The sequence below is a fragment of the Hyalella azteca genome, unplaced genomic scaffold, assembly GCF_000764305.2.
Source record: "Hyalella azteca isolate HAZT.00-mixed unplaced genomic scaffold, Hazt_2.0.2 contig3814, whole genome shotgun sequence".
Taxonomy (NCBI): domain Eukaryota; kingdom Metazoa; phylum Arthropoda; class Malacostraca; order Amphipoda; family Hyalellidae; genus Hyalella; species Hyalella azteca.
Window position 1 is genome coordinate 302,179 of NW_025934048.1, and position 12,582 is coordinate 314,760.

Below are 12,582 nucleotides of genomic sequence, written 5' to 3' on the forward strand. Positions count from 1 at the left end.
GTAGCAAAAAAAATATTTGCCGTATTAAAAAATTTTACTTACATAAAAGTTGCACCCAGGTGTCGGCTTGAAAACGTAATTGACAGATTATGCCTATCTCGTTACAAAAAAAAATGGTGGCCATTTCCGCACGGCGGGGCTACTCGGGACACCCCCCCAGGGCTATTCGGGACACCCCGGAAAGCACATTTACAGTAGAACCTCAGTTAGCAAAGGCTCCAGTTAAGAAAAAAATTGATTAAAAACAAAGAATATTGATTACATTTACCTCACTGAGCGAAAAAAAAAGTTCACTTATGGTCTCACAAATTACAAGCCGTCCTGTAAGCTTACAGATACAGAAAAAATGCTATGATGCTGCTGATATGAAGCTTGCAGTGGACAAGGTTGTTGTAAATGCTCAATGGCATGTTCATGGATACCATAATATCACATCAATAATACAGTAATATCCCATCAATAATACAGTACTGTCAACTGGGTGATTCGGCCCTATTCATAATGATGGCCAAAGTGGGGTAATAAACGGTCATAAACAGTGGCCAAAGTCACTCAGGCGTTTATGACCTGGTTTACAACCCTGGCATTTATGACCCTGGCGTTTATGACCCCGGCGTTTATGACCCCGGCGTTTATGACCCTGCGTTTATGACCCCAGCATGAATCAAAAACACAGCTGAAGTCACCCCAGTTGAAGGTAATTAATGTTTATGGTAATATCATATCAATGAAGGAAAAACTAGTAAAAGTCACAGAAAATGTCATTTATTCTACCTCTACATTGTCTACAATGAAAGAGGAGGACTTCAGAGTACTGTTAGTAATGGATGAGTATGCTCTGCATGCTTCAAATATTTTAAAATGAAGTTTTATTCCCAGTGTCCGGAGTAGCCCCGTTCGACGGGGCTACTCGGGACACTCTTTTTTTGCTTCTGGCACCTTACGAATAGCATATGGAATTTTTTTGAAGATAGATGCCATTCGATAGCCCTCGCAAAGAGCTATAAAATGAGCCTAAACTTGTTTATGAAATGTTTCATCGTAAGAAGTTATTAACAAAAAACGCTCAAAACCGTCCCGAGTAGCCCCAGTTGACGGTAGTCAAAAAAGTTCTGCCAGCTGTTTTCTATAAGATTTATTGAGACAAAATTTAGCCATCATTTGGACTTTTTTTTTAAGAAATAGAAATGACTGAAAATTTCTGCTAAGTTCAAGTGCCGTTGAAAATCAAGTCTCTGATTGACACAACTGCAAAAAAATACATCTTCCAGGCTACCTACAAAAATCTATATATGATTGAAAATGACTCCATGAATGTGCTCTCTAGAATGCTGTTAGAAAAAAGTTGTGTTCAAATGAACTGTTCTCAAAAATTGAGAAAAACATAAAATAACAAAACTGCGAAAAATAAAATACATTTCTAGGCAATTTGGAAAAATCTTTATTTAGGCAAAAATGTTCCCTCAGATGTATTCTATAAGATGTCTCGAGAGAAAGTTTAGCCATCATTTGGACTTTTTTCTATCAATAGAAAAAACAAAAATTCGTGCAGAGTTCAAGGGCTGTTGAAAATTAGAGTCCATGATTGGTATAACCGCAAATAATACATGTTCCACGCATCTCACATGAATATTTATAAAGTCAAAAGAGCTTCTCCGGGTGTGTTATATAAGATGCTGTTTTAAAAATTTTACCATCACATGGACTTTTTTCAAAAATGGAAAAACCTGAAAAAACTGCTCAAAATTTAAGTCTCATTCAAAATCAAAGTTCAAGCTCCTATAGAATTGAACCTCTACTTGGAGATGGGTGAAATGGGGTACACAGTCATTTTCTGATCAAGACAAAAGCCGCAGGTTTCAAGCATTGCATGCATGTCGGCCATATTCATATGCCCTCTTTTAAACTCCTTAGGCCAGGCAAGTGGCCAGAGGGCAGTTGCCTGGCCCCTTGGCTTTCTCACAGTGCCCCCTTATAATATCTATTGTTCTCGGAAGGGGCCGGGTGGCGTGGGGTGTATATAGATATTGATCTGAATCGTTTGACTGCAAATAAATAACTGCAAATTGCCACCCCACGCCGGGTGGCATGGGGTGTATTAGATGTTGATCTGACTGCAAATAAATAACTATTTAATCCATATATAATAGTGATTAGGTTGTGCATTTTTGAATGAATGGTGGCAAAAATTTTTAATGTATAAAGGTATCGGAAGTTTACATGTCTGTAAAAATGAAATTGTGATTCTGAGCTACATTTGACGCATAATAGGATGCAAGATATTGACTTTGCAACAGAATAGGCTGTGTTGGATTTCAGGATGCCAAGGCCATAGTATGCCTGTTATTGCTTTCTCAAATTACCAGTGAGAATTGTGCTGGTGAGAGGTACAACGGTGACTTCAGATTGGATATGGATATATTTTTGTGATTGATTATTGCAAAGAACTTTACTAACTAAAATACAAGTTTAAACTGTCACCAGATATTTTTAACCAGTTTTTCGTCTCTTCTAGTGATTTTGAGATGCTTTAATACAGTGGTTCCCAAAGTGGGCGATATCGCCCCCCTAGGGGCGATGGAAAGATTTTGGGGGGCGGTAAGGAAGAAAATGGTGTTAGGGGGGCGATATGGGGGGCGGTAGTCCGGGGCGATATGGGGGGCGGTAGTCCGAAGTCAATGTCAGAAGTTTGAACGTTTATTTGACGATTTGTACACAACACGTGCAGCACATGACTCCCAGCGATAGTTTTTTTCACCCAGATCTGTTTTTTAACCTCTCCTGGGTTTACGTCTCAGACAAATTAACGGCCGGACTCGCGGCCAGTCTCAAGGTTAATTTCCAAATTCAATGATCAAGGAATATATCTCAAACTAACTCGACTAACTAACTAAACTTAACTCGATGAAACTTGGTACAAGTATTCATTAGGACCAAACGGTAATAATTGGCTCGCAAAAATTCTTTCGATTGCGCCTTGTTTGTGAGTTTTTTCTTCATTTCACCTTCATTTGTGATTTAAACAGCAATACGTGTTTAAATTCGCAGTAATCAAGAAATTTCTTCCAAACTACTGAACAGATTGATCAAAACTTTGTATTTAAATAGGTACCCAACCTCAGGCACGGTGATGTTTAGCTCATTACATTTTTTGTCAATTTTGCCTTTGTTTGTGAGTTATATGGCTATAAGTAAATGGCTTTTGGTTAAAATGGCCGGTAGAAAAGCCGGTAGTTTCTCTTATATCTGTATTTGCGAACGAAAGCAAAATAGAAAAATAGTGACAAGCTAAACATCACCGTTGGGAGGTTAGGTATTTATATAAAAAGTTTTGTTGAAATCTGTTCAGTAGTTTAGACGAAATTTTTTTATCACATCGAATTTAAGTGACAAATTACCCGGCAATACGGGCCGAATATAAGGAAGTGGGAAATCAAGAATGACAGTGAAATGAAAAAAAAATACTCGCAAACGAAGGTAAAATAAAAATTTTTTTAAATCTTAAAAATCACCGTGTGGTAGTTAGGAATGTATATACAAAATTTCGTTCAAATCTGTTCAGTAGTTTGGAAGAAATTCTTTGATCACTGCAAATTTCGGCCTGTATCGCAATATAACTCACGAATGAAGGTGAAATTTAAAAAAAAATTCACATGCTAAACATCACCGTTAGGTTCTGATGAGTACATGTTCCAAGTTTCATTGAGCTGCGTTCATTAGTTTGGGAGATATTACTCGATAATTGAATTTGGAGATTGGTAGTGAGAACGGCCATGAGTCCGGGCCGTAAATTTGACAGAGATGTCCTAGGTTTCTAGTGCTGAAACACTTAAAACAGCTGAAAAACATATTGGTTCACTAATTGGGGTTCTATTTGTGAAATACACATTTGTGTTTAACCTTTACCTTCTAAATTGCAGAGTACTAAATTTCAAGAAAGAGGCGAATGTCTGTGGGGGGCGCTAGAAATTCACAAGGGAGCCAAAGGGGGCACCAGCCTGAAAAAGTTTGGGAACCATTGCTCATTAGATTATGCTAGGTTGGGTTTGGTTAGGGTAGGTTAAGATAAGTAACATTAGGTTAGGTTTGATCAGGTTAGGTTAGATAAGGTTTGGTTAGGTTAAGTTATGTTAGGTTAAGTTATGTTAGGTTAGATCAGGTTAGGTTAGGCTAAGCACGGTTAGAATATGTAAGAGTAAGTTAAGTTTGGTTAGGATATTTTAGGGTAGCTTAGATTAATTCAGGTTATGTTAGGTAAAGTTAGGTTGGGTTGGATCAGGTTAAGTTAGGTTAGGTCAAGTCAGGTAAGGCTGGGTTATGTGACCTAAGGTTATGCTGGATTATGTTGTGTTGTATTATGATATGTATTATACATTAGGATATTATGTTATTAAATGTTATGATATAGTAATAAGTCACATCAAGTTATGTAAGGTATTGTTGTGTGAGTTTTATGATTAACAAGGAGAGTAATGTAAATGTGTTTTGAGATTACATGGTGGGTGTTTGTTAAATGCGTTATTTTATTTGTGGAGTATATAGATGGAAGTGAGCATAGGTTATGAGTGATGAGTGTTGAGAGAGAAGTGCACAGGCATGTATTCATATAGTGTATGTAATTTGTTGTGGGTAAATTGGATTGTTGTGTGTTTGTTAATGGTATTGAAAGTATTGTATAAATCAGTATTAAAAGATGTTGTTGATTCTAAATGATTAGGGTCAATGTTGGTTATCTGGTTTGCACAGAAAAAATTATGCAAGGAATTATTTTGACATCAGTTACACATACTTTTTTCATGTACTCATGTACTAACACGTACCTAGTGAGTTCTCTTATGCATCAGATAGAAAACAATCTTTCACATGAGAATACATTCAAGAGAGAATGTGAGAATACAATACAAGACACATTGAGTGATGAATTTTGGATCAACATATGATCCAAATTTCATCACTCAATGCATCTTGTAACTTGATGATGAATGATTTATACATTTGGAATATTTTTAATGAGTTATAAATGTCCACCAGTTTTCTGATTTTTCATTTACCAGTGCAAACAAAAAATATTGCTTGATATATTGAATAAACTAATGAGAAAAAATATTAGGTATTTTGACCTTGTATGTTAACCTCGAGTGCCATTTGTACCTTCATTTCAAAAAATGCAGAATTATTTTTCTAATGCTAGTTTTGGTATTTCTATGTCTGCTCACAAAAAGGTTATTATAAAATTAAAGTGAGTAAGCTTTTTTTTTTGCATGCATTGCAATTGAGCATTGTACAGTTTTGTGGTTAAATCAAAATGGATTGTAAAGAAGCTGTTCTCAGAGCTGTGATAATCTCGTGTAGAGATTACTGGAGTGAAAATGCAATGCAGTTCACTGCAATCAACTGCTTTGGTTCTACCTCACACATCAAAATTGGTATGTAAAAGTTTTTTTCTGTATTCTTACATTTTAGTTGTCTCTTCACTTATATACCATGAACATTCTATTTTTGGATCTTCAAGGAGACTTTGAAACTTTTTTATAAGAAATTTATCATCTAATTTGTATACTATTTGTATCGTCTAATTTTTAAGGTATCAACTATCAATTTAATACCAAGTGTACTCTGCGGGCCAGTTTTTTCAATTATTTTAAATATATGTAATTCCTACAGTGACACAGAGGTTTCATGAATGTGGTCATCTGAGAATTAACTTGCAGCAGCTCATCAATGAATATATTTCCAGTAGCAACAAGCCTGAGCTACTTGAGCTTGTAAATAAAGACCTGGTGCATCCAACATCAGTGGTAAGTATACTGTACCATTACTTATAACAATGAACTCATGTTGTTGCCTTCAAAATTAAAAATTGAGCAAATTTATCTATGGTGGTTTCATTATATTTTAATCTCAATGGGGATGAAATTTTAGCTGGCTCTCATAAAGAGTCTGGCTAAGAACACATTGATTATAGTTCATAGAAAATTTTATATTTTTTCAAGCAAAAAATTAGAATTCAACCTTGATTAAAATGCTCTTAGAAAAAATCACTCTCACCCTCAATTGTTCATACTTATTCCTACTAATTGTAAAAATAAATACTAGTGTTATACAAGTGCAATTACTTAATTGAACCAACATTAGGTATTTCTTCTACTTTAGTTTTGAATAACCAAGTGTTGGGAGAGGTCAAACATGGAGCCTTTCAAGTCTCCATCTCTAAGATTATTTGACCATTATGTATTTGTCTACAGGTATTGGCAAATATCCAGTTGCATCTGCAAGGCACCAACTATCCTGTAGAGCGACGAGCATTACTGGAAAAAGGCATTTTGATGTTATGGCTGAGTCAGCCAACTGTCATGAGAAATGTGATACTTGGCGCTGTGTCTGCACAAGAAACACTCCAGAGCAAGGCTGCCCAATATGAATCTTTTCTTGCTAGTGGCTTAGACGTTTCTCTTCTATATGGCGCACAGAACATATTAACTAATCAGGTCAGTGTGAACAGTGTTTTTTTTAAATTGCTTAGCTTCGCATCAAAATTTGGATTTTTGTTGTAGTTATTGAATATATTTATTATTACAGTTCTAACTTGAAGTTTGTATTGAGCTTTTATCAAGAATCTGCCTTAGTTGAAATAAATCAAGACATGATAGAAGTAAAAAAATAATTCAATTGTATTTGATGAGTATCACATTATTGACGATTAATACTGAACATTATTTTCTACCAATTATATATGATATTGTAAATACTTACTAGGTATTCATTTTTATTACATTTTTGGTGTATTTTACCCCTACTTTTCAAATTTTTTTTATTTTTGTTCATATGAAAACATTTGCAAGAACGATTAAAGCAAGCATTTGTAGAACTGATCATGCTTTTGATACTTTCATTAATGTATTTGTAATCTCAGAATTTGGGTATTAAGATTTGTGTTATTATAGTTAAAGCAGAAATATTTCCAATTTTCACTTGGAAATTTCTGTTCCCTGTTATGGGATTTTTGCAATCCTTTCTATCATCTTCTTTAAATCTAAATTTGGTATTTTCTTGTGCATAAATTTGAAATTTGGCTTTGAATTTACTTTGTTATGATTTTTAAATACTGTATTATGGATTTCAAATCTATGAAAGTTTATTACCTTTTGACCTGAATACACACTAGTACCATGCAAAAGAAGATGTTTGTTTGTGTATTTCACCATCCTGAGATTACTAAGATCTTTTGGCTGTCCAACTTGTTGAAAAGCCTTCATGCTACTGTAGATCCCATTAAAATAAGTGCTAAACTAATATATCATGTTGAGAATCTACAAATATCTCAAAAATAATTTCAGACGGTATCTGTGCTCACAATTTCAGCATCATGTACTGCTGACTCAAGGAGTGATAATGAAACGGCTGTGAGTGAAGACATTTCCAGCTACCGTGCCAGTGTGGTTGCTGATCTTGTATCGGCCATTGTCTGCTTGTGTGGAGGTCAAATCCAACGCTGCCACACGAGACTATGTCCAAGTTTGTGTCAGAACTGCAATGAAAATGTTAGTGGTGTTGAGATGAATTCATACCTATTCTGTTTCTAACATTCCATTGTGCAAGTATTTAATTTTGACCTCTTTATTAACTATTGAATTGAAACTTTAGTTCTTTGTTCATTGCAAGCATAAACTAAATGCTGATTGCACATACATACTCGGCAGTAGAATGTTTAGTTTATATTTATTGATATATTGATTAATCAAGTGCAAAAACAAAATTAGTGGTATGACCTCACTTATTCCATTTTGCTATTGCTATAATCTCCAGTATATACATGTTTAACTCGAAATAATTAAGAGCCCATACTGTAATATATTTCATCCAATGGTGTCTTTTGATTGTTGCCTTGAATATTTTGAATGTCCTTTCCTTTAAAATATTTTTCACTTAATTTTTCAGGCATTGTAAATAACTTTATCATACATCGTGATGTAGTTGTAAGAAATATTTGTAATATTCCATGAAATATGTGTATGGCATAACCAAGAATATGGTACTAGGTATTTCAATTTCTAACACTGACGCGGAATTCCTATCAGGAGGACAGTGAGGGTCAGGTGCACAACAAGGCAGCAGCAGGCGAGTGCCATGCAGCGCAGTTAATCGCCGTGGTGCAGGGCAGCGGCGTGAGCTGCCACTCGCCACCCGCGGTGCTCGTAGGCCCCGTGGTCGACGCACTGCACAAGAAGAAGCTCAGGCATTGGGATGCCAGGAGATGCCACGAGTAAGAACTTGTGTTTAATGACTGGTTTGTTATTTTCTTGAAGCGCCTCTAGTATTTCAGGACCTATGATGAAGGTGAAGAAGTTTCGATTGTCCATATGAATTGTGTAGGTATATTTATTCAAGAAAATTTACCTGGCAAAATGTTGTTGTATCGATCAAAAATATTTCAACTCTGAGGTTAGGTGGAACATCCTTGCTTCAGTGACGAATAACTTTGGAATTTGGGAAAATTTTGTTCACCGTTTAATTGGACCAGCTGCTTATTTTGGCCTTATCCTATGAACTGACATGTATGCAGTCTCGTCTCTTAATGAACTGACAAATGTACAGACCCGTGAGTCGTGTTCATTTAATTGATCCTGCCATTTGCCAGTGATTTTACGTGGTCCAAATAACTCACAGTAGCGCAAGGAGAAAAACAAAGAGGCTAGCTAAATATTCAGATGCACAACCGTTTATTTGGACACAGGCTCATATACGCAGAGCTAGAGGCAGCCAGCGCTCACAAGCAGCCCCTGGATGGCGCGGGATGGCCGGAGCTGCTTCATCAGCAGGCAGCGTCGTGTCTGCGTCTGCTGTTGCTCACTCCTGCCCCTAGCTCCCCTCTGCAGCTCCGCACCGTCGCTCCCGCCTCCAACGTCAGGGGTCAGAGAACTGTCTTCATGATCGTCTTGTTCTTCTAACCTCATCTTCCTTGTTTTGTTATTTTGACCTCATCCTGACGCACCATTGCTCTGTTGTTCAATTGTATTGGCAATTGTATAATTGCCAATGGCATAAATCATTTGATGATCTAAACGGTGGAAATTAACTAATGGTTTATAACCTGTCCTCCTTTATATGTCCCTAACCTGTCCCTCTAGACCGTGTGCGTTCCAGATTGAATGCACGGACAGTTCTCGCACAGACTACTTGTTATTCATTCTTTGTATAGGGCAAACTCTTGACGACTTCTGCAAAATCGCCACAAATCTCGTTTGAACATTTTAGACAAATGATAACATTATTACGCTGGCTCGTAACGATTTATTTTCATGTATTTCCTTATGAAGAATATGTACACGTTTCCCTTGGAACGTCAACCTGGTTATTTACATCTACTCGTTGTTATAGTTTCGTTTTTGCCTCGAAGTTATGATGCATAAGAAAATTATCTACTTTCACTCACTTAACTCAAGCGTAACCAGGGAAGTGCTCAATTCATTTCCTATTTCACATGTGTCAGAGGTCTCTGCTACTCAAAAAATTTGTTTTATAGTTCTGTTACGTAATGTTTTCATTGCGCAATCATTAAACTTCTTGTAAAAATCATATGTTACTGCATAAAATATATTTTTCTGTGCTATGATATGCATTAAAACGTATTCTTTTACACTTGATCCCTCAAATACTGTGCTTTCTTGCCTATTACCCTACTTTTTGGCACATGTTTTATCTCCTGCACTCATACAATTTATTTTTTCAGCTGTAAGACTAGTTTACTCACATGACCGTATGTTGCTAACCGCCCTCTATCCCGCGCAGACGTGGCGTTCCAACTGTACAACTATGCGCGTGTACACGCGCTGCTTTCAGCACACGCCGCTCTGCAGGCGTCGGGCGCTGTTCCTCCCCTCCCGCCTCCTGCAGACGTCTCCTACGGCTCCCTCACCCAGCCGGTGCGTTGCACTCCATAGAGCCCATCGTTTAGTCTAGTTTATACCCTGCTCCATTTATATAGGCTATGCTATTCGCACAGCAGATAAGTAGAGATTTCTCGACATGTATATTCATTGATTCGATTCAATGAGATTTCATGACTACCTGGGTTCAGCTGGTGGCAGAATGAGCAGCAACGTTAAGAAATCTAAATATAAATATATTTTATTCTCTAACATGTAAGGATTGTGCTGATCGAGCGAGAATTTTTGACAATTATTATTGTAGCTTGCTTATTATTGATTAAAAATCACAGTAATATGGAGCTGTTCGGCTATGAAACTTTCATTCTTATTGTACCTTATTTGACTGTTGCATTTTTAGCGCATTTTCTTTCTATGGAAAAATGCACTATTGTGCTTGCCATGTCCGTCCGTCTGTCTGTCTGTCCGTCCGTGACCACGTTTTCGTCGACGAGAAAATGCGCTCTCTGTCACTCACTGCAGTGAGTACAGAGTTATATTTTTTATACCTGTATCATGTTCGGATTTTTTCGATCTGCTCAAATTTGTCTAAGGAAACTCATCATTTATGTCTTTACACCTTGTAAAAATTTCAAATTTACTCGTAAATTGACTGAAAATGTCTTTACATGATGGATCCTAGAAATGTATAATTTTTAGCGCATTTTCTCATTTATGGAAAAAATGGCGCTATTGTGCTCGACATGTCCGTCCGTCCATCTGTCTGTCCGTCCGTGACTTCACGTTTTCGTCGACGACAAAATGCGCTCTCTGTCACTCACTGCAGTGAGTACTGAGTTATATTTTTTTGATGAATAACCGTGGTTCTATGCATTTATTCTGCATTTTTGATCTCTGTATCTAATTACAATCAAGAACCATCAGAAATGATATATCTATTCTGTCCACGATCATTGATAAGCTCTGATTTATTTGGTTATTTTAAACTAGGTTACAGCGAATGTGAAACCCCGAAAGTTGATCACATTGGAAATAGACTTAATCAGAAGTCAATTCCTAGTGTTGTCAAAATGTTTACTCAGAACTTTGTTATTCGATCTAACCGACACGCTTTGATAAACAAACGTTGCTCTGATTCACTCATTCTGTTATTCAGAATGTGTGATTCACACAGATAAACGTTGCTCTGATTCACATCGTTAGTTGGATTCTGTTATTCAGTTTTGTGAGAACACTTTCAAACCTAGTTTTTGAGCGGCGTTTGCGCTTTAGAGCAATATGTCTTGGAGGTCAACCGTTTGAGTAGTTGACACTCCTACCAAAATGTATTAACGTCGAAAGTTCGAGTTAACACCGTATACTGAAATGAATGGAGGTTCAGCATTGTGTCAGGATTTTGTTGACTATGTTTGGACTTGTTCTAAACACGTGAATGAAACAACAGGAGGAGTGGGGCCTGACGTGGCTGTATGTGCATGAGTGGCCATGCCTCGTGCACAAGCTGGGCACTGCAGTCCTACGGTGCTCTGCTCATGGCAACGAGACGAGCAACAAGCGCTTCTTCCCGAGCCACTTGGTGGCCAAATTCCTGCATGATCTCAGTCATTGCTTCAGTGTTTACTACAACAGAGTACATATTTTGCCCGGCTCTGTAGTGCCCAAACACCTCGTGGATGTTCTGCATGCCAGAATCTACTTGTTGATGGCTATCAAGAACACCATGGATGCAGCCTTCTATCTCATGAACATTGTTCCGCCCACTCAGATGTGAATTTGATTTACAACATCACACGACTGAATTTAATTTAATTTGTCATTAGGAAATCATGTTTCTGAAATGCTAGTTATAGGAATTGGCCCTAGGAATAAATCATCGTTACCCGGTGCCTCAGTGCAATAGTTTCAGTTTCACAAGTTTAGTTACTTTAATAAAAGTTATAAATATGTGAATGTTATTAGTTCGCACTTAACATTACTAGGGAACGTATCAAATGTGGACCAAATTCGAGATAAAAATGATATCTATCAATTGGTTTGAACTTGCATTGAAAAATGAACTTCTATGAGACCCGAACGTTGAAATTCGCTCAAAATTATCATGAATTAGTATAATAGGTAATCGTTTGAGTGAATTTTGGAACTGTTTATTGAAAGTATTTTCGCTCAACAAGTTGCGTGCGATACGACCCAGCGGCGGGTCCCATTTTTTTTTTACTCACATGACCGTGTGTTGCTCAATTTATTGATGCTATTTAAAAAAATTTCACAAGCTAAACATCATCGTTATGTCCTAATGAATACGTGTACCAGGTTTCATCGAGCTACCTTCATTACTTTGAGATACAGTGGGGGGAAATAAATATTCGTACACTTGAAAAATCGTATTTTAATGTATGTAAGTACACAAACTTAACAGGAAAAGTGATTTAAATTATAAGGTGGTGTGCCAAGAAGAATGGTATAAAATACCAGTCAGCATCTGCAAATTATTGGTCGAGACGTATAGAAATAGACTGGTGTCTGTTGAGCTGAATAAAGGGTATTCAACCAAGTATTAAATTAAAATAATGCGGATTTATCGTTTTGTACGAATACTTTTTTCACCCCGAAAAGTGAACATGTTGCATTGTTTTTTGTTGCATTGAGATTTAATTTCTTTTGATAGTATTTTTGAATACTATGCGTCTCTATACAT

At 36.8% G+C, this 12,582-nt stretch overlaps 1 protein-coding gene across 1 annotated transcript; it reads left to right on the forward strand.

Moving 5' to 3' along the window:
• The first annotated feature begins 5,062 nt into the window (after positions 1–5,062).
• Positions 5,063–12,227, forward strand: LOC108674962. Its single transcript, XM_018162947.2, has 8 exons — positions 5,063–5,426; positions 5,665–5,798; positions 6,246–6,488; positions 7,338–7,541; positions 8,079–8,263; positions 8,735–8,910; positions 9,790–9,923; positions 11,332–12,227. The coding sequence occupies exons 1-8, from the start codon at positions 5,306–5,308 to the stop codon at positions 11,656–11,658; spliced, it is 1,524 nt and encodes a 507-aa protein (XP_018018436.1). The 5' UTR covers positions 5,063–5,305; the 3' UTR covers positions 11,659–12,227.
• Positions 12,228–12,582: the final 355 nt, after the last annotated feature.

Bases quoted from the DNA above. Each gene is read 5' to 3' on its own strand.
- LOC108674962 (XM_018162947.2), top strand. From the start codon at position 5,306: ATGGATTGTAAAGAAGCTGTTCTCAGAGCTGTGATAATCTCGTGTAGA. The intron at 5,427-5,664 runs GTATGTAAAAGT...TAATTCCTACAG, and splicing joins TACCTCACACATCAAAATTG to TGACACAGAGGTTTCATGAA. The intron at 9,924-11,331 runs GTGCGTTGCACT...ATGAAACAACAG, and splicing joins ACGGCTCCCTCACCCAGCCG to GAGGAGTGGGGCCTGACGTG.